We start from the raw sequence: 26340 nt of genomic DNA on the forward strand, positions 1-26340 counted from the left end.
GCTGTCCTGGATCTTGAGATTCAAGCTTGCCTCTGATTCCCCATCTTGGCCTCTCTAGTGCTGGAAGGTAATGTAGACTCCCTTGCCTGGATCCCTTTTTCTTTTGTGCGAGGCTGGGAAACACCTTAGGCCACTGCCTATTAACTAGTGGCCTACCACTGAGTTGAATCCCCAATGACAGAATTTATAAAATAATTACTAATAAGAGCCAGTCATATATATATATATATATATATATATATATATATATATATATATATATAGACACACGTTTTTAAAATTCTGATGTCATTTATTGGCACAAAAATTACTCAGCTACAATATGGTGTCTAGATGTGGCTTCACTTTATGCTTTTGTGTATTTAGTTGGATATTTGCTTTGCTCAGAGTTCCCGACCTGTTCTAGTGTATCTCTCCCTCTGCGATCAGCACCTCCACGACAGCACTTGTGTTGTGAGCCCGTTTCAAACACAATGTACTCATCCCTCTTCCACACAGCAGGGACGATGCACCCCCCATGCACTGGGATCCGCGGCACACCTGCTCACACACGGTGGCCTGGTGTCTGAGCAAACTGCCCTCCTGGAAGGTGTGACTTCAGCGTCATGGGGTCAAGCAGAAGACAGATCTTCTCACCCACTTTGGCCCATCCTGCAAACGTTGCCACTGCTGCCCAGGGACTGGTGAGGTAACAGGATGGGTGGAGTGCTTAAGTCTGCATCACTGTTGGAGCCCCTGGTCCGTGTTCTCCAGGCCGCGGGCATACCTGACTGTGCTTTGTCCACTGTCCCTGGGTTGAGAGAATGGACTATATTTTTCTGCAGGAAATGCTTGTGATGAGTTCTCTTGTAAGTCAAGTCAAAACCCGTATTTTTCAGATACCCATCATCTTTCCCCCCAAAATCAAAGGCTTGGTTTCTGTAGGATTTCTGTGTTTCACTGTCCGGGAACTGAATCAAGCCTTGTGTTTCTGACAGTTTTTACAACAGCAGCTAGGAGGTTGGTTCAGACCAACTTTGAATATACAGTAGTTCTTTTCATATACATTTCAAAATATTTAACAAAGTCCAACTTTATGCCCTTGGATTCAGTCCACTGGAAGCACAGACCAAGGTACAAAAGCATCTGAGGAAATGCTGTGGTTTGCCAGGCTCCGGTTACCAGAAGGGACACCTAGGAGGGGACAACAAAGGCAGTCATAATCAGACGTCTTCCAAGCTTTACCTTGTACACAGAGGAGGTCTGATTTCTGCTCAAACACTCCAGGATTCTCAACCTTTCCTCTCGCCATTCTCTCTCGTCACTCCCTGGCTCCTGTGCCCTTCTGCACCTCTGGAGCGACAACAAAAATCCAAAAGACTTACAGACCAATCAGGTGCCCTTCCCACTCTGAACCATGGATCTCAAAGCCATTTTAACTTCCAAATGCAGATGTGCATTTCTCAGGTTTCTCCTGTTAGAGAAGAAGCACTCTGAGAGCTACAAACTTGTAAACTAGAGCCATTAGCCAGGTCTGACCGTCCTGTAAGGCCGCTCCACCACACCGTCTTTGGTCCTGACTGCTTGTTTGTTTATTTTTAAGACAGAGTTTCACCACTGTAGTTCTGGCTGCCCTGGACCTGAAGACATCTGTCTCCCCTGCATCCCCGGTGCTGGGATTAGAGGCATGTGCCACCGCACTCGGCCACTGAAGCTTACCAGCCAATGTAGCACTGGCAGAGGTTTTCGTGGGACGTCGCCTGCTTGATGAGCAGCTCCACTTGGGTTGGAACATCCAAGGTGTCGTCATGAGAGAAATCCCGACCTAGGAAGTGGAAGGAGAAACACTGTCATCTGAATCTGATATCAACAAATGCCATGTTCCTGTGTGGCCCCACCGTCTATGCAGCCACAGGAAGTCAACTCTTGCTTGAGTGGGAAGGACAGACCACTCCTGCATTGACTTCAGTGTCATCTGTACACACAGGGGTCTCCTATAACAGACCTCGTTCAAAGATGGTGAAGACGTCAGAGATGTGGCTAATGGAGCTGCTCCAAGATCTGATCTGAAGAGTGGACAAGGCCGTCCAGTTTGGGCCCCGCAGACTGCCGTCCGTGTTCCTACTGGACAGTGAGGACACGGGCCTCATACAGACTCTGCAGCCTGGCCAGCCAGCACAGCTTCTTTGAAAACCTGCCTGATTTTTTTGTTTGTTTGTTTGTTTTTAAAGAATTTTAAATTTTATGTGTATGAATGCTTTGACTGTATGTCTGCACGTATACCATGTGTGTGCCCTCGGAGGTCTGGAACTGCAGTCACTGATGGTCATGATCAACCACCATATGGGGGCTGGGAGTCATCGGATAACACATGCTCTTAATCAGAGTCACCTCTCCAGGCCTAACCTGCCTCTTTTATATTTTCTTTAACACAGAAATATTTTGCTGTTACAGTTTTTTGAGAGAGATCTTAGGCAGTCAGAGATGGCCTGAATTATGTAGCTGAGACTGGTCTTGAATTCTCCTGATTTCCCAAGCTGTCTACTGCTGTAACCAGTTTCTTTTCTTCCCTTCCCTTCCTTTCCCTTCTTTCCCCTCCCCTCCCCTCCATACCGTTCCTTGTTCTCTTGGAACTCATTGTATAGCCCAGCAACCCTCATGCCTTGTTCCCCTTCTGGAATGCAGGTGTGAGCCACCACACCTAGCTGGCAAAACGCCTTTCTAGTACCGCCAGGTCTGTTAAAAGTCTCCCCAGTCTTCTCTACTTCTAACCCTGGCCAGATGCCCTTCCTCCGATGTTTTAGTTTGGGGCAGTTTGCATCAATTCCCTCTTCTCCCCATCTCAGGAGTTCGTTCCTCTCCTCCGACCACCCTGCACTGTGCTCAGGGTCCAGTCCTCCTGCTTTCCTACAAGTCTGAAGTACTGATGACTTAGTCTTTGTTCAAACTTTCCTTGATTATGTCCTTTTCACGGCTTTTTAATTGTTTTTTTTTTTTTTTTTTTGAGACAGGGTCTCTCTCTATATATGTAGCTCTGGCTGGCCTGGAACTCACTGAGATCTATCTGCCTCTGCCTCCTGATTATTAGTATTAAAGATGCGTGCCATCACAATGGCCTTTTCATTTTTTTTTTTTTTTTTTTTTGGTTTTTCGAGACAGGGTTTCTCTGTGGCTTTGGAGCCTGTCCTGGAACTAGCTCTGTAGACCAGGCTGGTCTCGAACTTACAGAGGCCTGCCTCTGCCTCCCGAGTGCTGGGATTAAAGGCATGCGCCACCATTGCCCGGCCTCCTTTTCAATTTTGTAAACACATCCCTCTATTTCCTTGTAGAGAAAAAAATTGAGACATAGGGGTGTAGCTCAGTCAGAGAGTCCTTTTGTACCATGAGACATGGTACATGCCATGAGCCAGCACTAGGGTGGCTCTCAGCACCCAGAACTTCTGCCCACAAAGGCCTCGACTTTGCTTACTTAGTCCTCCCCTCCCTGCATAAGCCGCTCGAGAATTCTGCCACATCCCACTTCTTCGCCTTCATCTCATTCTCTTCAACAACTCCAGTCTGGCCGTAGGGTTATTCACAGCTCTAAGATGAACACCAGTGTCCTGGAGTCACCTTTGACCTTCTCATGTCTCACGTGTCAACAGCAGTCTTTGTGGGCTTTTATATTTTTGGGTGTTACTGGCCCTCTTGTCTCCACCTCCCTAGTTCTGGAATTAAAGGTGTGAGCCACTACCACTTGGCTCTGTTTCCCTTTTAAACTGATTCAATCTTATACAGCCTAGGGTAACCTTGAACTCTGTCTGCCTCTGTTTCCTGAGTGCTGGGACTAAAGGTGTGCGCCACCACTGCCTGGCCTCTATGGCTAACTAGGGTGCCTAGCTCTGCACTCTTATCTTCAGGCAAGCTTTATTTGAAAAAGAAAAAAAAATCACCACACTGGGGCTCTAAGTTAGGTTTCTGAGTGTTAGGCAAGAACTTTACCAATGAGCTGCAGTCCTAGTACAACCTTTGGTTTGCCCTCAAGATCTCTTGCATCTGAGGTCTTCATGAGTGGCTGTCTTCCCTGGATACTAGAGCCCTGGTCCAGCCAGTCATCACACTGTTTTTTCTAGGCCACAAGGTTAGCCCTAGGACCTTCTCTCTTGCCGTCACTCTCATCAAAGGGTTCTATAGTGTACACTGCTCCTTCAGCCTGGAACAGTGTCCTCCTAGCTAACTCCTTGCGCAGGGAGGAGGAAGGGTCTAAATGAGAATGGTCCTCATATATTTGAATACTTGGTTCCCAGTTGGTGGAACTGTTTTGGAAGGATTAGGAGGTGCAGTGGTATTGGACGCCTTGTGTTAATGGAGACAGGCTTTGTTCATTTCCAGTAAGCTTTGTCTGCCTCACGGTTGTGGAACAAGATGCAAGCTCTCAGCAACTGCTCAGGCACCATGCTTGCCTGCCTGCTGTGCTCACCACCACAGGGTTGTGGGTTCAAACTAACCACCCAGAGCTGTCAGCTCCAAATAAACGCTTTCTTTTATAAGTTACCTTGGCCAGGTGGTGGTGGTACACACCTTTAATCCCAGCACTCAGGAGGCAGAGGCAGGCGGATCTCTGTGAGTTTGAGGCCAGCCTGGTCTACAGAGTGCGTTCCAGGACATCCAGGGTTACACAGTGAAACCCTGTCTTAGAAAAACAAAACAAAGTTGCCTTGGTCATGGTGTCTTACCACCAACAACAGAAAAGTAACTACTACACTCCTCTTGTAAACTTGAACTCCAGTTATGTCCTTAGCGAACGTTTCTGGAATTTCCAAATTAAACTCTGCCATCACAAGGCACACAGCCTCAAATGACTCTCCTCTGTTTAGTGACAGTGTCCCCCCCTTAGATTCTGAGCCCTGAAAAGCCAGGGAAGCTGTGTCTGTTTCTGCTGCTGTGGCTCCTTTGGCATCTAGCACAAACAGGTACTTGATTAAGCACCTCTGACTACAAAACTGACTGGCTCTGAGGCCCAGAGCCTGGAATCCTGTTTCCTAGGGTGTTCACGTCCTTTGTCAGGGCTTCTGCCATTCAGATGGAGAAATGAGTTCAGAGGTCACAGAGTCGGTGAGTGTGGAAGAGTGCTGGCTTTCTGGCTCCTACTCATGTAATAACCCACCCAACAGAAGAAAGAGGATCAGCAGGAATTGGTAGCTGCTTTCCAAAATCAAACATGTCTCCTCTTCCATCCTTCCACTGTAGTCCACGTGGTCCGGCACCCGCCAGCATCTCACCACGAGGCCAGTAACTTGCCTATGGAGTTGGCTGGTTCTGGAATCCATCCAGATTCCAAAAGAGCCTCCCTCATGTCCAGAGTGAATGAGGTTAAGAGACCTCAAGTGAGACCAAGAGTCTTCAGCAAGAAGAGGAGCGCACTGTGCCTAAAGTCACTCAGGAGCCACGTGGAACTGACTCCCAGGACAGGGGCTGGCCACTCACTGAGAGAACACTCCCCACATCAGGCTTTGTGTCCCTTTAGCCCCAAGCACTCACCAGTAAGCTTATCTCGAACTCTGTTAATAATCTGAATAGCTTTCTTGTTTAAGGCCTCTGGTTTCACCAAACCATCTCCAACTGAAAGACACAAGAGTAGAAGCAACAGGTCCACCGTTGCCCAGCTGTTATGAAACATGGCCGAGTGCTGAGCAGTCCTGTGCATATGTGACTCTGTCCTCTGCACACAGTGCGGAATTCATGGCCCTTTCCTCTCCGAGGCGGCACTGTTGCTCGCCTTGTTGACTTCCTCTCTGGCTGTGGCTCAGCGTATCTGTCTGTGCAATGAGCGCATCATTGCTGCAGTTTCTCGGCGTGGACTTACTGAAAGAGTGAATGGATTCTGGCACCGTGGTTCCTGCTTTCTTATGGGCTGGTTCTCCAAGTTCTACACCATCCAAAATTTCTAGGATAAAGAAACAAAACAAAACAAAACAACAACAAAAAACCTCAATTAGTAGAAGTTAGAAGGAGATTCAAATACTAAGAAACCATTATTTTCTAATTTCTTTCTTTCTTTTTTTGAGACAAGGTTTCTCTGTAGCTTTGGAGGCTGTCCTAGAACTAGCTCTTGTAGACCAGGCTGGCCTCGAACTCACAGAGATCCGCCTGCCTCTGCCTCCTGAGTGCTGGGATTAAAGGCGTGCGCCACCACCACCTAACCCTCTAATTTCTTTTGAGAGGTCTCAGAGATATCAGAGGCTGCCCTTAAACTCCTCATGTAGGTAAAGAGGTCCTCATGCCTCTACCTCCCAACTGCTGGGATTACAGCCATGTATCACAACGCCTGGCTGTTACTCTTATGTTTCTTTTAATTTATTTCATTTTAAAGTATATGTATGTATGTATGTATGTATGTGTATATGGGCATGTCCACATGTATGTGTGGTGTGGGTGCCTAAGACCAGAGGAGATGAATCTTCCTGGAGCTGGAATTACAGACAGCTATGATCCACCTGATAGCGTGCTGGGACCAAACTCAGGTCCTCTGGAAAAACAGTATGTGCTCCTAACTGCTGAGCCATCTCTCCAGCCCAGCTATTCTTTTTTAAATAAAAATTACCTTTATTAAAAAAAAAATTACCTTTATTTATGTGTATGTGTGTGTTGGAGGGACCAAGCATGTATGGGAGGTCAGAGGACAACTTTGAGAAGTTGTTTCTCTCCTTCTGCTGTGTCCAGGGGCTCAATCTTAGGGGGCCAGAGTAGGCATAAGCACCCTTACCCCTTACCTACTGAGATGTCTTGGGGATTAAACTCAGGGTTTCATTCATGCTAGGCAAGCACTCCCCTAAGCTACATCTTTAGCACTGATGTCAGGAAAGAGGGCTGAAGGATGGCTCAGTGGTTAAGAGTACTTAGAGTTTTTTTGGAAGACATGGGTTTGATTCCCACCACCCTCATGGTGGCTCACAATCATTTGTAATTCCAAATCCAGGGGCTCCAACACCTTCTTCTGGCCTCCTCCAGGCATTCATGAAATGCACAGACATACATGTAGGCAAAACACATACAAATAAAAAAAGCAATGATTAAAGATTTAAAAAAGAGTAATTAGTTTCTAATTATTTAAAAATTTATTATTTGTTACTATTGTATATAATTGTAATTCTTACTTGAGAACTGTTTTGTTGTTTATAAATTTACTGTTAAAAGTTGAAACCTTACTTTTTAATTAGAAAAAAAAGGGGGAAATATAGAATATTCCTTTCCACTGTGTGAATATATGTCACTGTGATTGGGCTAATAACAAAGCTGGCTGGACAATAGCTGGACAGGTAGAGGTTAGGTGGGACGTGCAGACAAAAAGAGAGCACGAAGAAGAAAGGGGAGGAGTCTCAGGAGTTGCGAGGAGACATGGAGAGAAGCAAGATGGATTTGCCATGTTGTAAAGGTATTGCCACATGGCAGAGCATAGATAAGAAATATGGGTTAACTTAAAATGTAAGAGCTAGTTAGTAATAAGCCTAAGCTATTGGCTGAGCATTCATAATAAAAAATAAGTCTCAGTGTGACTATTTGGGAACTGGTGGGCAGTGTGGGAGAGGAGTACTGGTGCCCACGTGGACAAGTGCTCCCATAGAAAGCCTGAGAGAGCTTGGAAAGTAATTCTATACAAAAAAGAATAGGGTTAAGCACAGCTTATTGATAGCAGCATTTTCTCAGGTGGGCTCTGCTTGCTAGAGGCAAGCACTCATTTAAGAGAGGCTTCCTAGCTGGGCGGTGGTGGCGCACGCCTTTAATCCCAGCACTCGGGAGGCAGAGGCAGGCGGATCTCTGTGAGTTCGAGACCAGTCTGGTCTACAAGAGCTAGTTCCAGGACAGGCTCCAAAGCCACAGAGAAACCCTGTCTCGAAAAACCAAAAAAAAAAAAAAAAAAAAAAAAAAAAAAAAAAAAAAAAAAAAAAAAAAGAGAGGCTTCCTGACTCAGCTTTAGCTATAAAACCTTGTAACTCTTTTAAGAGGCCCTGCCACGGGGGCTGGAGAGATGGCTCAGAGGTTAAGAGCACTGACTGCTCTTCCAAAGGTCCTGAGTTCAATTCCCAGCAACCATATGGTGGCTCACAACCATCTGTAATGGGGTCTGGTGCCCTCTTCTGTCCTGCAGGCATACACACAGACAGAATATTGTATACATAATAAATAAATAAATATTAAAAAAAAGAGGCCCTGTCACAAAACACTTAAATGGTGTCGATGAAAAGCTGACTGTATGCTTTTTGGTTTTCAGCCATAGCAGGAAAAAAGCTGCATCGTTTTAAAATGCTGGCTTTCTGGGCCGTCCTGCCAGTGCAAACTCTGACTCTTTCAGGCAGGAGGTCTGGCCACAGAGCATTTGAGTGTGGTTTGTGAGCAGACTGCTACAGTTTGCTTGCTGGCAGGGACCTTGAAACGCTATAGAGTTGTGGCAATAAACATGGCTTCAGCTGGTACCTCCACAATGAGGCTGGAATCTCAGAAAGCTAAGAAATGAGCTGGATCCAGCTGCTAAAGCCACGGCTTTAACCTTAGCCATATTGCTTAGCAAATAAAGATTCATGTGGTCAGAAAAAGAGAGATATACAGTAAAGAGAGAGTCAAAGACGAAGAAAACCTCTAAATGGTTTAGAGTGTGTTAAAAATATATGCAGGCTAAAGGTTAAAGTCCTTATAATAAAAAAGAAAGAGAATAGTTGGTTGTGGTGGCACACACCTTTTTTTTTAAATCTAAACACTTGGGAGACAGAGGCAGGCAGACCTCTGTGAGTTCAAGGTCTGGTGGCACACACTTTTAATCCCAACACTTCGGAGGCAGAGGCAGGCAGATCTCTGTGGGTTCAAGGACAGCCTGGTCTACAGAATGAATTCCAGGATAGCCAAATATACACAGAAAAACCCTGTCTCAAAAAGGCAAAAATTAAAAATAAAAGAAATAGAGGTTAAAATAAAGCCACATAAAGATGATTTACACAGAGATGGATACTGTATGTTATTATGTTCTCTTTGAATTGTGTGAGTGCTGAGGAAGGAGCAACAGCTGCTAAAATATATTTGCTTATAAATGCTGCTGATTTAATCCAAGATAAATATTTTGTAAATGCCTTGACTTCAAAATTGAAGTGAAAAGATATGGTACTTTGGAGAAGTTTTGCTTTTATTTCTAAAGAAAATGAGAGGCTATGTATTCATTCTGAATTAAGAAAAATCCAGGTTTGATGGAAGACCACCTCAGAAATCTCCGGTAGGAACAGATTGCTCAGATGTCAGAGTTCTACATCCCAAACAGATTCAAGATGCTGCCTGAGATGATCAAGCCTCACAGGATACTTACTCCAGTCATGACTTGATCATAATTCTAATTTTTCTTTAGGTTCCCATAAGATTATCAGTGTCCCCAACCAGCAGGAAGTAGCCTGGAAAACTATGCCCACATTCCCATAAAATGGACTATGGATATTTTCCTTTGTTTAGAATGTTGGTTACAAGTTGTTATGGATAATGGTCAGGAGAAAAGCTAAACAAAGGATATTAGATTCAAAGTTCTTTTTTTTTTTTTCACAAAAAGAGGGGTAAGTACTATGGGACAATGGTCTGTATCCTGTGAATTATATTTTAAATAAATGCTGATTGGCCAGTAGCCAGGCAGGAAGCATAGGCAGGACAACTAGACAGGAAATAGAGACAGGTCCATGAGAACAGGAGAATTCTGAGAAGAGGGAAACTCTTTCCAGAGTCCTGTCCCAGCCACAGAAGAAGTAAGATGTGACTGCCTCGCTGAATAAGGTTCTGAGCCACATGGCTAGCATAGACAAGAATAATGGGCTAATATAAGTTATGAGTTAATAAGCCTAAGCTCTTGTAGAAGATTTCTTTTTTTTTCTTTCTTTCTTTCTTTTCTTTTTTTTTCAAGACAGGGTTTCTCTGTAGCTTTGGAGCCTGTCCTGTCCTGGAACTAGCTCTTGTAGACCAGGCTGGCCTTGAACTCACAGAGATCCACTTGTCTCTGCCTCCCAAGTGCTGGGATTATAGGTGTGCGCCACCACCGCATGGCTACGAAGCCTAAGCTAATGGGCCATTCAGTTTATAGTTAATGTAGACCTCTGTGTAATTTCTTTGGGACTTAATTACTGTGGTTACTGGGTAGGACAGAAAACCTCTGTCAACAGAGTACATGTTACAGTTCATATGTGATCAACCTCCATGGGTCAGTCTCTCCTACTTTTTACATGGGTTCTGGGAATTGAACTCAGGTCCCCACAGGCTTGATAGCCCCCCTCTTTTTGTTTCTTTCAGACTGGGTCTCATAACCCAGGCTGACCTCAAACTTGCTATGTAGGTAAGATGACCAAATGCTCTGGAGATGAGGAAGGGGTCGCCAGAGATGAGGAAGGGGTCGCCACTTCCCCGGGACGTACCCACCTACTGACTGGCCTGCGGAGTAGGAGTCTGTCCTTGTGCGAGACCGCTTATTGCCTTTGGTATTTGCTAGGAAAAGAAATGAAGTGTTAGGAAGCACTTCAGACTGTGACTTGAAAGAAACTTGGTTGGAAGGTATTTCCTTGTGATCATAAAAACATAATTTTTTCAAAAGCTGCCATGCTAAATAGTGAACAAGCTCTATCACTCAAAACCAAGGGCGAGAGCTGGGATCTGAGGCCTAGAAGCTGCCCACTGCAGACCTGACTTAGACAGGAGAGTGCTGGTTTACTCCCAGAGCACCAGAAGCCTCACATCACAACTGTGTTTCCTACTAAATCCCAGCTTCCCACGCTACAGACCAAACAAATGAAACCCACGAAGGTGCAGTTTATCCAAAAAAAAACTTCATTTAAATAGCTAAGGCTAGAGTGGGAATGTTCTAGAGCTCATAAAAATACCCGAAATTCCTCTCTAGCCCCAGAGCTGCTCTGTAATGTTTTTGGGACACTTACATATACACAAATATATATACATACATACACGGACACACACACACACACACACACACACACACACACGCGCGCGCGCGCTCGCGCATATCTGCATACATACTTATTTCAAATAGCCCAGGCTGGCTTAGAACTTATAAAGAATTCATCCCACATATTTGAAACTTACTGTCCATTAGCCTCCAGTTCAGCAAAGGGTCATAGACGAAGGCTTCCAGCACAGCCATGACACTGTCCTTGTGTTCCCGAAGCACTTCCATCACCGTATGGCATGTGGTTCTGTAGTTGCCATCCAGACCTGTAACCTGCAAGAGCAACAGAGCCACACAGCCAGGAGTTACCAACTGTGGCTCACTGGTGCCTTATGACCAAGGCATGGGAGGGCCTGTGTCACCCTGACACGGGCGCAGACCTGGGCCAGTACATACAACATGCAATGCTGACCTCCAAAGGTCATCTAACACTGTAATGGGGACCTGCTACAGAAACCACGTCTGTCTTCAGAGAAGGCTCCATTTCAAATCAGTGTGTACCCAGGATCCACTCACCTCCATAGCATTGGTCAACATTCTTGTTAGTCTAAATGGAATCTTTTCTGGAAATTTCTCTCTGGTCATAGCAACCTATATAGTCATTAAAGAAAAAGCCAAATCCATGGTTAGGTTCTGGCCTCTAGTTAAGGCCAGGGGAAGGTGGGCGGCTTCTCTCATTGCATGCACTGACTGACATCACAGCAAGGAAAGGAGTTCCTACTGAATTCAGCGAGAGGGCATTTATCTCAGGGGTTTGAAAGACGGCTAAGAAAATAAAAATAGGGAAGAGAAAAAGGCCAAGTGCTCACTGCCTGACCCTGGCCAGGACATAGTTGGGAGGATGGAGATCCCTCTTCTCTGAGAGGGTGTGGGGAGAGTCCTTGCCCAAGGGGCTTAGAGGCTAAGAGGAGGGGGAAGGGAAGGCCTTTGGAGCTGGAGCTGCCTGAACTGTCAGGAGGGTTAGCTGTGTGCAGCAGTCACCTCAAAACAGTCCCCGAAGTCAATGTGCAGGATCTTCCCACTCAGCCGGTCCAGCATCAGGTTGGACGGGTGTCTGACAAGTGAGAGTAGAGGGGGGTGCATCAATCAGTGAGATAGCCCCAGGCCAGGGGCTGGCAAAGTCCCACTCTCAGGTGAACACAGCCCCCATCTGCCTGTGTGTAAGCTGTTTTGGGGTCACAAAGGCAGAGGAGTGTGCTTGCAGCAGAGGCCGCCCATTTTATTATCTGCACTTGCATTTCCTTTCTTGGAATCTTGGGTCCCCAGGAAAGTTTCTGACAAGAATGGCATAGCTCGGTTATTCCCACCAAGCAGCAACCACAGGGGCTTGTCTGTATAAGTCTAAGTCCTTCTTAGTCTGTCAGTCTTTCTTCAAAGGCATTCTGCCAGGGTTTCAAAAATTTCAAAGTATTGATTTCTTTCTTTCTTTCTTTCTTTTTTCTTTTTGTCTGTAGTTTTAGAGCCAGTCCTGGAATTTGCTCTGTAGACCAGTCTGGCCTCAAACTCAGGGATCCATCTGCTTCTGCCTCCTGAGTTCTGTGATTAAAGGCGTGTGCCACCACTGCCAACCACCAAGCCCTAGTTTCTAGAGCTCTGTATTTTGTTTTACAGTGTGTGTGTGTGTGTGTGTGTGTGTGTGTGTGTGTGTGTGTCGGCATCAGACTATTGGTTTTTAGTTTGTTTTACAGTGCTCACACATGGCTCTTGTTTGGCAGTTAGAGGACAGAGGACAATTCACAGCTGGTTCTCTCCAGAAGAGAATTCAGGTTATCAGTTCCTGTGGTGTAAGGACTTTTAACTTCTGTCCTTTTTTAAAGACAGGGTCTTACTGTATAGTCCTGGCTATCCTAAAACTCAGAGATCTGCCTGGCTCTGTTTCTGCCTCTTGAGTGCTGGAGTCAAGGGCTTGTCCACTATGCCTTGATTGGCCTTGTCTTTTTTTTTTTTTTTTTTTTTTTTTTTTTAAGATTTATTTATTATGTATATAGGGTTCTGCCTGCATGCCAGAAGAGGGCACCAGATCTCATTACGGATGGTCGTAAGTCACCATGTGGCTGCTGGGAATTGAACTCAGGACCTCTGGAAGAACAGCCAGTGTTCTTAACCGCTGAGCCATCTCTACAGCTTAACTGGGTGGTGTGGGATAATGGTCTGTATTCTGTTAATTATATTTTAAATAAATGCTGACTGGCCAGTAGTCAGGCAGGAAGTATAGGTGGGACAACCGACAGGAAGTAGAGGTCAATGAGAACAAGAAAATTTGGGGAAGAAGGAAGTTCCTTTGGGAGTCCTGTCCAAGCCACAGAAGAGGCAAGATGTGACTGCCCTGCCGAATAAGGTATAGAGCCACGTGGCTAACATAGACAAAAAATAATGGTTTAATATAAGTTATAAGAGTTAGTAAGAAGCCTGAGCTAATGGGCCAATCAGTTTATAACTAATGTAGAACTCTGTGTGATTTCTCTGGGATTTAATGATTGCAGGAACCGGGAAGGACAGAAAACTCAGACAACAGTTGGGCTTGTCTTTTAAAGATGAGATCTCATTTTGCTGCCCAGGATCATCTCAAATCTTAGGCTCAGGCAACATTCCCACCTCAGCTCCCAAGTGCTGGGACTAGAGGTGTATGTCTTAGAGCCTGTCTTAACTTAGCTTTTATTTTGGAGGTAGGAGGCACAAAACAATTTTTACTCAAGTAATTGCATGAGACACAATTCCAAAAGAAAAGCAGTAGATACCAAATGATCAATTTTGTTTGCTTTCTTGTTGGTTAGTATCTAAACATTCCCAATTTTCTTTTTCCTTTTCGGATGGTACTGCAGATTAAACTCTGGCTTTGCATTAGCTACACAAGTGCTCTTCTACTGAGTCTTTCCCAGGCTTGAAGTATTTCTTTGGTTATGACACTTAGAAGCATATTCTGTATAAAAGGTTCTACTTTGGTTGGTTTCAATTACAGATGGAGAATGATCTGTCTTTAGCACAGTGGTGACTGAAGAGTCTGTTACAACAATGAATCACTTTGGGGACCCCTCCCTGCTGCAGGCAAGTCACCCTATATCTCAATAAAACCATGCTTGCTTGCCCTTCAAAAAAAAATACAGTCATTTATTCAATAGTCACAAATTTCACTAGCAGACAAAATGAAACCATTCAGAACAACTGGAGAAGGAAACTCAAAGGCACAAATTGGATCCACTCACCTGTCTCCCAGGCCTAAAATGTATCCAACCATCGACATGACGGCCAAGGAGCGGGTGTAGTTGGTTCTTCGGTCAAACCACACCTGTCATACAAGAGCACCCGTGAACCAGCATTCTATGAATCAGTAGCTTCAACATAGTTAAACGGTTCAGGACAGCTGTCCTTAGCTTCTACCATAACAGTAAGAATGGATTACGGAACAAAGATGCCATCCCTGATTATAAACTATGCCTTAGAATAAACTTTATCAGAAGCGTGCTGTGTCTTTAGGAACGTGACAATGTAAGTGAAAATGTTCCCTCCTAGAGACTGTGAAAATAAACATCTTTCCAAGTTGTTTGCTATATTTAATATCATTCCAAAAAATGTTAACAGCGCTGTTTCTGATCCACACATCAGTCCTCAAGCCTATGTGGTAGAAAACAGAGATAGCCAATATGAAGAGATGCATGGTCCTAAGACAGGCAGAGAGCAACGAGACAGTCCTGAAATGGACTCCACAGGGAGATCAGATCAGTGTGTGAGCAAAGCACAGCGTCTAGACGGAGGGAAGGCGGATGTTTACCCAGTGACAGCAGCAGACCACTAAAGACTTTTAAAAGCTGTATTTATTGGCTGGGCAGTGGTGGCTCACGCCTTTCATCCCAGCACTCAGGAGACAGAGGCAGGCGGATCTCTGTGAGTTCGAGGCCAGTCTGGTCTACAAGAGCTAGTTCCAAGACAGGCTCCAAAGCTACAGAGAAACCCTGTCTCGAAAAATCAACCAACCAACCAACCAACCAACCAACCAACCAAAACCCTGTATTTATTTATTTGTGTATGTGTGTCTGGGAGAGGCCAGCTTGTATGAGTTAGTTCTCTCCTTCCACCATGTGGGTTCCAGGGATTGAACTCAACTTGTTAGAGAGTGAATTAACCTGCCAAGCTATCCCTCTGGCCCAGTTTTATTTTATTTAAAAGATTTATTTATTTATATGTGTCTGAGTGTTTTACCTGCATGTATGTATGTGTGCCACATATATGCCTGATGCCTGAGATGGCCAGAAGGATGTTGGATCCCGGGGACTGGAATTAAAGATGGTTGTGAGCTGCCATGTGAGTTCTGGGAACTTAACTGAGGTCCTCTGCAGGAGTAGTTAGTGCTCTTAACCACTGAACACTTTCTCTAGTCCTCTCCACCCCAATACAGGGTCTAATATATAGCTCAGATTGTCTTAAAACTCTCTATGTAGCAAAGGATGGACTTAAATTCATGGTGATCCTCCTGCCTCAGTCTTCTAAATGCTGTGCAGGTTTCAGAAAGCTTTTCGTGAAAATTCCTCATCTAACCACAACAAAAATGACCACACCTCCTGTCATATGTGGGTATCTGTGGTGGCGGTAGGGCAGCCTGCAGAGCCCCAGGACATACCTCTGAGCTGGGGCTTTTCAGCCACAATAGCTTGGCCAGGTCATCCCCGGCTGTGTTGTTGACAGCGTGCTCAAACACCTCCACCTTCTGCATCAGAGTCAGGTGGTCATAGTCGGGAGCCATCTGAATCAGGACATAACCAGTCAGTGAAATGAGCCACAATAGGCAATTCACATTTAGAAGAACAGGGGGAGGCCAGCGGAGCGGGGCTGATTTCACCAGCAGTGGCAACAGAGAAAGGAAGTAACAAGGGAAAGGGAAAAACAATGTGGTTGCTTTTTTTTTTTTTTTTTTTATTTGCTAACACAAGGCTTTATTTTGTAGCTGTTCTGGGATTTGCTATGTAGATCAGGATGGCCTTGAACTCACAGCCAACTACTTGCTTCTGCCTCTCCAGTATTAGGATTAAAATCATGCATCTTTATGCCCCCCAATTTTTTTTTTTAAATTTGTGACAGGGTTTCTCTGTGTAGCCCTGGCTATCCTAGAACTCACTATGTAGGTCAGGCTGGCCTCAAGCTCATAGAGATCCTTCTGTCTCTGCTTTCCAAGTGCTGAGATTAAAGTGTGTGCCACCACCACCAGGCAGCATTTTTAATTTAATTTTTTTTTTTAAAAAATTGTATTATTGTTTTGTGTGCATGTGGAGATCAGAGGAAATTTCTGGGAGTTGGTTCTCCCCTTCACTGTGGGTTCTGGACATCAGGCCTGTACAGCAGGGGTCTTTGCCCTGAACCTTCTTGCTGGCACTCCTTTGTTTCTCAGCAGTTATCCGTGTTATGAGTTACTTCTTTAAGCTTTTTCCATAGTGATTTCCATGGACAGCTTTCTCAGTGGTACCCCACTGTTTGTACACTGTGAAAATGTATTGCTGTTGGGCTGTGGTGGTGCACACCTTTAATCCCAGAACTTGGGAGGCAGAGGCAGAGGCAGGTATATCTCAAGTGAGTTTGTGGCCAGCCTGGTCTACAAAGCAAGTTCCATGATAGACTGGAAGACAGAGAAACCCTGTTTTGAAAAAACAACAAAAATAAAAACAAAAAACAAAAAAAGAGCAAAGAAGCCCCCTGTAAAAACAAACAAACAAACAAACAAACAAAATGTACTCCTGTGACCGGTATAACAAAAAACTGAGCGGTCAATAGCTAAGCAGGAGGGATGTCAGGGCAGAGAGAGAACTCTGGGAAGGTGAAGTTGCCAGGCAGACAGAGAAGAAGCAGCATGAGCAGCATGGAGAGATGAGGTAATGAGCTACATGACAAAATGCAGATCAAAATAATTTAGTAATGGAAGTTACAGAAGCTAGTAGGACAAGCCTAAGCTTAGGTTAAGGTTTCACAATTAATAGTAAGTCTCCATGTCCTTATTTGTGAGCTGGTGGCCCCAAGAAATATCTGACTACGCTTCACCAGACAGGTGTGGGTGCCCTGAAGTGTGGGTGTCCGTGAGGTCATGGGTGTTGGCATGGGGTTGGCTCGTACCCGCAGCATGATGCGATGCTCAATGTTCAGGAGGATCTTCTTCTTCTCCCTGTAGTCCCGGATGAGGGCGTGCAGGGTGTCGCAGTGGGGGACCCAGCCAATGAGGCCCGAGTTGGTAGACAGAGGGATGACTGCGTATCTCTGGATGCTGTGGCCACAGGGGAGGAAGGTGGTTGCACAGTGAACAAAAGCACACCTTGGATCAGCTTAAGACAAACGCCTTTGGTGAGCTCCCTGCTGCAAGGTGTGGGCTGAGGGGCCCCCGAGGGAAAGACATTCCAGAAGATGCCATGGAAGCCAGAGCGGTCCTCAACTTGCCTCACAGACTCAGCTTTGCAGAGGAAGCTCTGAAAGGCTACATTGAGAGCTAAAGTAACTTAGTGGAACAGCCACAGGCTAAGAGACAGAGCCGCAGCAGGGAGTTTCACTGGCCTGGGTCTGGGGGAAATATCAAATTTGTAGACCCCTGAGTCTAATCTTTGAGGCATTACCTTCTGAGTTCTTTGAGCTCACTAAAGGTATTAATTACACAACATCTGGAGAAGCTTCTTTGCTGGGCACCTTAGTGTTCCTTGTCAGACACTTAAACATTAGTTTTGTTTTGCTTTGTTTGAGAGTGGGTTTCTCAGCTGAGCGGTGGTGGCACACACCTTTAATCCCAGCACTCGGGAGGCAGAGGCAGGTGGATCTCTATGAGTTCGAGGCCAGCCTGGTCTACCAGAGCGCTAGTTCCAAGACAGGCTCCAAAAAAAAAAAAAAAAAAAGTGGGTTTCTCTAAGTAGCCCTGGCTGGTCTGGAACCTGTTAGAGCAACAGGCATGCAGCAATCCTCCTGCCCCTGCCTCTGTTTCTTGAGTGCTGGGATTATAGGTGTGTGCCACCATACTGTGGTATTTTTGTTTCATGACAGGGGGTCATATATAGTTCAGGTTGGCCTCAAGCTCTCTCTAGGCTAGCTTTGGATTCTTGATCCTTGTGTCTCTACCTCCCAAGCTCTAGGACTACAGGCATGTGCCACTGGACCTGGCTCAGGCACTTAATTTTAATAAGTTTGTGAGGACACCTGATTCCAGAGACAGCGGAGGAGGGAATATGAAGAACTCTGAGAGCTCAGCCTCTCACAGCGCTCTGAATACCTGAGATTCTTCCGAAGAGAAGTTGGGTCATTGGCCAGGAGCGTGTTCACCAGGCCAAAGAGCTGCATCACTCGCTCATCCTGCCGCAGATCTTCGTGGCCTTTCAGGAGGAAAACAAACTCGTGCCCATTGCTGCCTGCAAGAAACAGGGGAGCAACTGAAGCAGGCCAGAGCTGCTCACATCACTACCCAAGACCACCAGCTAGCCCTAAGGTCCCCGGAACTCTCTCCCTTCCTAGTCACACTGTCCCCACAAACAGGCACATACCCACCCTTGAACTAAGGGAAGAACAGCTCTGCTTTCAGTGGTCCCCAACAACCAATGCTGCTTAATAAAAACAAAACTTATTTTATGAGGACTGGGAATGATGTATTGAGATCCTAGAGGTTCCCTGTGCTCCTCTGTCCTTTCCTGACTCCTACAGGCCGCATCAACTGGCTCCAGTGGAATATGCCCGATGGGAGAACCAGCAGGGGGCCAGGAAACATGAAGAGGGACAGGTCAGGGGGTCTGCCCCATAACTGGCTGGGCAAGTAAGTCTGAGATGGGGGGTGAGGGAGGAGCAGCCTCACTGCTAAGGAGCTTTGGAGCCTGTCCTGGCACTAGCTCTGTAGACCAGGCTGGCCATGAACTCATAGAGATCAGCCAGCCTCTGCTGGGATTAAAGGCACCACGACCTTTAAAAAGGCAAGAGTTCCTTCTTAAGCTTCTCTCTCTCTCTCTCTCTCTCTCTCTCTCTCTCTCTCTCTCTCTCTCTCTCTCTCTCTCTCTCTCTCTCTCTCTCTCTCTCTCTCTCTAAAGAGACAGGGTTTTATGGAGTCCATTCTGACCTTGAATTTGTAATGATCTTCCCAGTCTTTGCCTCCTGAGTGCTGGTTTATGTGTGCCACCAAGCCTGGTTTATATTGTCCCGTAGGTCCAACTCAGGGTGCTGTGCATGAAAGGCAAGCAGCTACCAACTGAACAATATTCATAGCATCTCCATTAAATACTAAAGGCCATCACCAGTGGGACCACGATTGATTGACGGGGGTGAATAATCACTGTGCTCAAGAAGCAAGCATTATTTTACAAAGGTTTATTGTTTTTACGTATATGTATGAATCTTGGTGTGGGTATGAGCATGTGTGTCCAGGTGCTCATGGAAGCCAAGAGTTTCAGATCCCTATGAACCTGAGTCACAGACAGTTGTGAGCTGCCTGATGTGGGTGCTGGGAACAGAACTTGCATATACTCTGTAGGAACAGCATACGCTCTTAGCTTTCAAGCCATCTATTTAGCCCAGAAACAAGCATTATTAAAGGTGAGAAAGATGGTAGCGCATGCCTTTAATCCCAGTACTTGGGAGGCAGAGGCAGGTAGGTCTCTGTGAGTTCGAGGTCAGCCTGGTCTACAAAGTAAGTTCCAAGACAGCCAGAGCTGTGACATAGAGAAACCTTATCTCGAAAAACAAAACAAAAAACCAAAGAGTGAGAAAGTAAGCCAGGCATAGTGATGATGCCTTTAATCCCAGCACTCTGGAGGCAGAGGTAAAGCAGATCTCAGAGTTCGAGGCCACCCTGGTCTATATCATGAGCCTCAGGACAGATGGGGCCACATAGTGAGACCCTATCTCAAAAAATCTCCCATGAACAAATAAATATATAAATAAACGAATGTGAGGAAGGATGCGAGAGCAGTCTGGCTAAGACATCTGTCACCACACTGATCCCTGATCCCAGGGTTGGTTTGGCTCATCTAGCTGGCTAGGCAGGTGTCCCTTTCCTCTATTACTGTCCCTCTCAAAGCCATTCACTCTGTCCAGGAGGAGTAGCTGAGTTCCCTGCTAGGCCCTCCATAAGCTCTCAGGAGTGAGAAAGCTGAACTGGAAAGCCAGCTCCTTCGCTGAGAGTGCCTGCTATGTATGGAGAGGTGGCTCAGTGGGTAAGAGCACTAGCTGTTCTTCCAGAGGACCCAGGTTCCGTTCCCAGCACCCACATGGCATCTCACAACCATCTGTAACTCCAGTTCCAGGGAGATCCAACAACCTCTGCCTGTCTCTGTAGGCATGAATGTGGTGCGGAGGCAAATTACAGGCAAAATATCCATACACATTAAAGAGGGGGGAATGGGGACAGGGAGGGAGGAGGAGAGTGGGAGGGAGAGAGAGGATGAGAGAGCGAGTGCTGAGTAATTATGAGGAATCAGAGGCCCCATCCCAGCACCCACACAACCAGTCAGGTGTCTTGTAACCCTACTTCAAAGGTGGAGCAGAGACAGGAGGTTTTCTGGGACTTCGTTGCTTTCAGCTTAGCTGAGAAAATGAGAGCCTCAGAGCCTGATATTGAGAGAGAGATCCTATTTTTTTCTTTTTTTGTTTTTGTTTTTCAAGACAGGGTTTCTCTGTAGCTTTGAAGCCTGTCCTAGAACTAGCTCTTGTAGACCAGGCTGGCCTCAAACTCACAGAGATCTGCCTGCCTCTGCCTCCCAAGTGCTGGGATTAAAGACGTGCGCCACCACCACCCGGCGAGATCCTATTTTAAAAAGGATGGAGCAGAGTTATAGAGATACTTGATGCCCTTTTCTGTCTTCATTTGGGACACTATTCACATGCACATAGAATCAGAAACGCAGCCTGGCAGTAGCGGCACACGTCTTTAATGCCAGTACTCGGGAGGCAGAGGCACGTGGATCTCTTTGAGTTCAAAGCCAGCCTGATCTACAAGAGTTAGTTCCAGGACAGGCTCCAAAGCTAGAAAAAAAAAACCCATCTCAAAAAAACAATAAAAAATAAAACACAAAACAAAAAATCAGAAACACACACACACACACACACACACACACACACACACACAGAGTGAGGAAGCCAGGCCTGGAGGTACATGCCTGCATTGTGGCCAACCTGAGCTACATACACAGTGAGTACAGAGCAGCCAGGAATACAGAATGAGACCTGGCTCCAACACTCTCTTGCTTCCTAAAAGGGCAAGAAACCTCACAGAGCTTGAACAGCTCTTGGGCCTCCCTTAACTGGTCCAGGCTGGCAGCACTCTGTTCCTAAAACAACCTCAGAGGCAGCCTCATGGTAGCACAGTCTACTGTGAGAAGCCAAGTTCAGCCTGCTCATTTTGGACAATGATGGTAAACCAGGAACATCCAAGAGCACAAAAGCCGTCTTCATAACAGCTTGTCATGGTCCATGTTTACCTCAGATGCCTTTCTTGGCACCATCAGTTTCCCGTAGCTTCCCACCGCAACGAATGATCAGACAAGGGCGGTGGTCTGCTGCTCCACTAACAAGTGCAGCGCTGGGCAAAGGAGGAGACTCACTGTCCTCCCTCTCCCTTCTGACAGAGATGGGGCTCCCGCCGGGAAAATGGCAGGCAATCATTTCAAAAGAAAGGAGGGAACTGAGACAGGATAGAGGATGTGGACTCGGTCCTTACCCATCAGGGTCAACTTCCGGGGCCTCTGCTTGGACGTGATGACTTGCAGAGATGGGGCTATGGACTGAATGCGGATGATTGGCTGGTTGGGGTCATAGGTTCCTGGCACAGCCAATTCAAGGTCCCGGCACATCAGAAGTTTGGGGGAAACATACTGCAGCTCCAGGGATGTGAGCTGTGAACAGTTAGGAAAGGATTTAGACTTCTGCCTCTCAAGGGGAACTGAAAAGAAATTTAAGTATTTTTCTTTCATTAAATGGCAATAAGCAGTTGCTTGTCCTAAAGTCTTCAGCATGAGTGAAGGCTGATGCACAGGATCAGCTCAGGAGCTCACAAGGCACTCTGCCTCAAGAGCCTACCTGGGGTAACTGCTTGGAGATCCGCCTGAACACGTGATAATAGAGGTCCCAGGCTTGGGTGAGGTCCTTGACGTTCCCTGATTTCATGTACTTCCTGCACCATTCTTGTGCCTCCATTAAATCACGACCATAAGCCTGAGAGGCAAGCAGGGCAAAGTTTCAAGTTACCAAAGTGGCTCAATCCCCAAGCAGACCACACAGATGCCAAGGGTGCCTGAGGGGGTATGAAGCTACTGGGAGCAGAAGGGGCTGAGCAGTCCCAACCTTGGAGCTCCCAGGGCATGAATGAGGTGATCTAACCCCAGTGGGGGATTTGAAGAGAATAAGATGATCTCTGGAGGAATTTCTGTTAAAATCTCAGCAGCTGAGGGAGTGGCTGGGTGGGGCAGTACTTGCCCGTTATGTGTGAGGTCCTGAGTTTGAGTTTGATCCTACCCCTCAGCATGTAAAGAAAATGAAAATAATTTAAGGGGCTAGAGAGATGGCTCAGTGGTTAAGCGCACTGGCTATTCTTCCAGGTCTTGAGGTCACTTTCCAGCACCTACATGGAGGGTCACAACATCTGTAACTGTACTCCCACGGAACTGATGACCTCTTCTGGTGTATACAGATACAGACAAAACACTCATATACATAAATAAATCTTTTTTTTTTTTAAAAAAAAAGGCTAATACTATTATTTTTTTTAAATAGAAGGACTGGCCAGGTAGTGGTGACTCATGCCTTTATCCCAGCATAGGCAGAGGCAGGCGGATCTCTGTTGAGTCCAAGGCCAGCCTGGTCTACAAAGTAAGTTCCAGGACAACCAGGGCTATTATACAGAGAGAAAAAAGAAAGAAAGAAAGAAAGAAAGAGTGTTGTAATGACTACATTTCTAATGTTTTGTTTTGCTTTGTTTTTCTGGGCATGAGTTCTAGGTCTAGGCTGGCCTTCAATTGCAATTCTCCTGCCCATAGCACTGGGGATACAGTTTCCTAGAAGTCTGGGGAGGCCATGTCCTGCCACTCTCAGCCCGTACCTGGTTAAAGGATGTTTCCTTCAGAGTCTGGGGGCCCCTCTCCATCATAGCATGCAGGGGCTCCAGCACCTCAAACATGCCTTTCACGTTCCTCTCCCCAAAGTACAAGCGCGATGCCTCTTCCAGGCCTTCATGCCACATCTCATGCCAGAGGATGGCGACGCGAATTAGCTCTTCGCTCACCTGGATCAAGGGGAGAAGGAAGGAAGGCACAGGTGAGCTACGATTGGGAAGATGCGACTTGGAGACAGTAGAGAGACTCACTCACCATCATGGCTTGCTGGACCAGGGTGTTACTGTGCTCACACATATTCTTCAGGATCTTGTTGGCCGCATTGTGGCGGGCTGTGGTGGTAGACTTGGAAGCCACCGTTAGGGGGTAGATGAGGGCCTGAAGCAAACAGAGGAACACTTGCAAAGGGCCGTGGACACGGAACTGGTGCGCTTTAAGGAGGACGGCAGAGAAGTGCTGAGGACAGCATTAGCCCGTGGACATTAGGAAAGGGGCCACTGCATTGGGAGAGGAGGGCCCTGCTCACCGTCGACTCTGCCAGCACCGTGTGGGGCATTGGTTCTCAGTCCCACACTGTCTCTTAAGCAGCTTTAGGAAAGTTAGCCACCAAATGAATGGACGGTGGCTCGGGGCTGGCACATACCTGGGGGTGGTAGCGACCAATGTCTGTAAGAAGCTGGTGAATGAGCCGGCCCACCAAGGGTCTGGGTGTGTCGATCCTTGCAATGAGCTGGGGTATAACCTGGCATGCAGGAAGATATGACGCACAGCACGTGAGGCAAGGGAAAGAAGACTGATGTCTGAGACAAGGTCTCATGTGGCCTAGGCTTGTCACAATCCCTCTGCCTCCATCTCCCCTGTGCTGGGATGTCAGGCATATGCTTTGACCTAGCAGGTCTTCGGGAGAATCTGTAGTCTGGAGCTTGGGAACAAGCTTACGACACAGGCTGCCTTGCTACTGAGACCACTGGTGATTTCAAGAGGACACAAACGGGACAGACTGTGACCCACGCCCACTGACACCGGGTTCTCACCTGCAACCAAGTGTCAATCTGTATGGCCTTCACCCCTTCCACCAAGGCTTCATTGACATCTGGCCAATGACCATAATCAAACCACAATGTGAGGACTCTGGGGAGACAGGAGAGAGTCACAGGAACTGAGTTTCTTAGCTTGTCTGCTTTCATCTTGAAGGCTGTGATGGGGACAGAGCCTGGGAGAGACCTCTAAGGATTCATCCCAAGGTTTTGTCCCAGGTCTGTCAGGGTCACTGAGGTACAAGCTCAGTAGCAGAGATGAGGGGGCGGGGTCTGTGCATGTGGAAGGAGGAGCCTGGAGGATGGGCACCAAAAGGCTGGTGAGTCTGACAGTCCCCAGGATGAATGGGAGGCGGCCTCCCCCATCTCACTCCATCTTCACAGCTCCCAGCCTCACAAGTGAGGTCTGGTCGGCTGTAGTGTCTCAAGGGACAGGAGAAGAAAGGGCCGTATGCTGACTGTATTGTACTGACCGGAGGGGAGTACAAAGACACCTCTACGTCCTGCTACTGGTAAGGCCTTCAGAAGAATCTCCCTTCCTCCATACCTGAGTGTATCCTGCAGGTTGTTGCCTCTCGACAAGGAGATAGAACGGAAGAAGCCCTGGACGGCAGGGACAGTGTAGAGCAAGAGGGTTTTGGACAAATCCTGTTGAGACACAAGTGTGTCACTGACTCTCCTGTCTCAGCTCTCTTCTGTGCAGCAGGCACAGCTATGCACTGATGGCGCCCGCTCAGAGGGTGGTTAGGAGTGTGAGGAAACTCATGCCTGGGGCATACAGAATGCATACAGAATGCATTCCACAACGGCACTGCTTTCCAAATCATAGTGCGGCTTCCTTACAGGGCCAAAGGAGTGGAGCGGAGGCTCTGAACACGCTGTTCTCTGCACTTGTTGGCGGCTCTGTTGCCCTCTGGACTGACAGGCCCAAGGGAGGGAGACAGGGAAAGTGCAGGGCAGAGGACAGATCCCCAAGGCTCTGTCCTCATAGTGGCCCTGCAGCTGTGGCAGCCACCCACACACAGGGCAGTGCATTAAAGGGGATGAGCTCATCTCTGTGGGAAACAAGGAGCCTTTCTTCAGCCCTGACAGCAGCTCCCCAACACGCAGGCACTCAGACACAGCCTCTGGCACACAGTAAGGCCAGCTCGTCTGTGCGTCCAGCCCCATCCTGTCTCAGAGAAAGCCTCAGGCTTCCCTGAACTTCACAGCTATCTCAGATAGCTATGCTCTGGCTGACTCTGAATGAGGAGCTCACCTCGGTGACCTTCTTCTGCAGAGGGGAGGGAGTGGGGCTGTTTTCAGTGCTCTCAGCCTCGCTCTCGCTGTTGCTGCCCTCTGTGCTGGTGGCAGCAGTGGCTGAGGCAGCTGTGGTGGCAGCAGTGGTGGCATTGGTGATGTTGGCCCCGCTGGCATGACGCAGCTTCTTCTTCTCATCACGGGCTTGGTTCTGATGTTTATAGTGCAGCACTGCTTCAAAGTTCATCACTGCCCATGCATGCCAAGCCTAGGTTCACAGGGCAAGAGTCAAGGGCAGACACAGGCTTGCTCTGATCTAGTGCAAGGCTCAGAGAAGTTTGAGGCTAGTGTCGAGGCAGGGCTTGACATTCTAAGTTTACCCTGAGGACGGGGCCTTGAGATCAGCAGGATGAGACTGAGTCTACAACACAGGAAGAGGGCATTACTGCAACCGATGTGACTCATTCATCTCCTGGGCACTAACGGAACTAGGTTTTATGGTGAGCATTGTGGGGGTCACAGCAAGAAGAGCAGTGCAGACTCCTTGCCTCAAGGCCTACAGCCTCTGCAAGGCAGATGGGGTCAGAAGAAGTGGCAATGGAACACCAGTGATCTGAAGAGCTCCGTAAAGAAAGGAGCTTGTTAAGCCTTAAATAGAAGCTGAAGTAGGGCAAGGGAGGGGGGTCGGAGAGACAAGAGAGACGATGGCAGTGGGTCTTCCTGGCAGGGGAAAAAAGACAGGTACCTGGAGAGTATGTGCAAAGAACCCTAGGAAACACATGTGCCTGCAGCTTGGGGCTCACAAGGCAGGGTGGGGACAGCTGGTTAATGGATGTTTGCCTGCGTATATGTATATGCACCACATACATGCCTGGTACCTGTGGAAGTCAGAAGAGGTCACCAGATGCCTTGGAACTGGGGTTCAGGTGGTTTGTGAGCTCTGATTAACAAGGGTCCCACTAAGCAAAACTGCATTTGAATATTTTTCTAGCTTTGGACATGCAGCTGTCTGGAAAGGGGAATCATTATTCCTACCATGGACTGGGGTGTGTGTGTGTGTGTGTGTGTACAAATGCAT

At 47.0% G+C, this 26340-nt stretch overlaps 1 protein-coding gene across 1 annotated transcript in view; it reads right to left on the bottom strand.

Annotated features, from left to right (window-relative positions):
• Nucleotides 1-271: 271 nt before the first annotated feature.
• Mtor (mechanistic target of rapamycin kinase) overlaps nucleotides 272-26340 on the bottom strand; it is a 110651-nt gene continuing 84582 nt past the window's right edge. Inside the window, exons 39-58 of the mRNA XM_038333022.1 lie at nucleotides 25282-25530; nucleotides 24571-24671; nucleotides 24021-24117; nucleotides 23630-23728; nucleotides 23242-23364; nucleotides 22974-23156; nucleotides 21956-22090; nucleotides 21597-21771; nucleotides 18171-18306; nucleotides 17036-17183; nucleotides 15555-15677; nucleotides 14143-14225; nucleotides 11921-11993; nucleotides 11456-11530; nucleotides 11077-11212; nucleotides 10399-10464; nucleotides 5825-5905; nucleotides 5500-5580; nucleotides 1699-1804; nucleotides 272-1173 (exon numbers count right to left, since the gene is read on the bottom strand). Of these exons, the coding sequence (XP_038188950.1) occupies nucleotides 1158-1173; nucleotides 1699-1804; nucleotides 5500-5580; nucleotides 5825-5905; nucleotides 10399-10464; nucleotides 11077-11212; nucleotides 11456-11530; nucleotides 11921-11993; nucleotides 14143-14225; nucleotides 15555-15677; nucleotides 17036-17183; nucleotides 18171-18306; nucleotides 21597-21771; nucleotides 21956-22090; nucleotides 22974-23156; nucleotides 23242-23364; nucleotides 23630-23728; nucleotides 24021-24117; nucleotides 24571-24671; nucleotides 25282-25530 (2286 nt within the window). The 3' untranslated portion in view covers nucleotides 272-1157. The remainder of the gene's footprint in view (nucleotides 1174-1698; nucleotides 1805-5499; nucleotides 5581-5824; nucleotides 5906-10398; nucleotides 10465-11076; nucleotides 11213-11455; nucleotides 11531-11920; nucleotides 11994-14142; nucleotides 14226-15554; nucleotides 15678-17035; nucleotides 17184-18170; nucleotides 18307-21596; nucleotides 21772-21955; nucleotides 22091-22973; nucleotides 23157-23241; nucleotides 23365-23629; nucleotides 23729-24020; nucleotides 24118-24570; nucleotides 24672-25281; nucleotides 25531-26340) is intronic.

Source organism: Arvicola amphibius, chromosome 6 (genome assembly GCF_903992535.2).
Source record: "Arvicola amphibius chromosome 6, mArvAmp1.2, whole genome shotgun sequence".
Classification (NCBI taxonomy): domain Eukaryota; kingdom Metazoa; phylum Chordata; class Mammalia; order Rodentia; family Cricetidae; genus Arvicola; species Arvicola amphibius.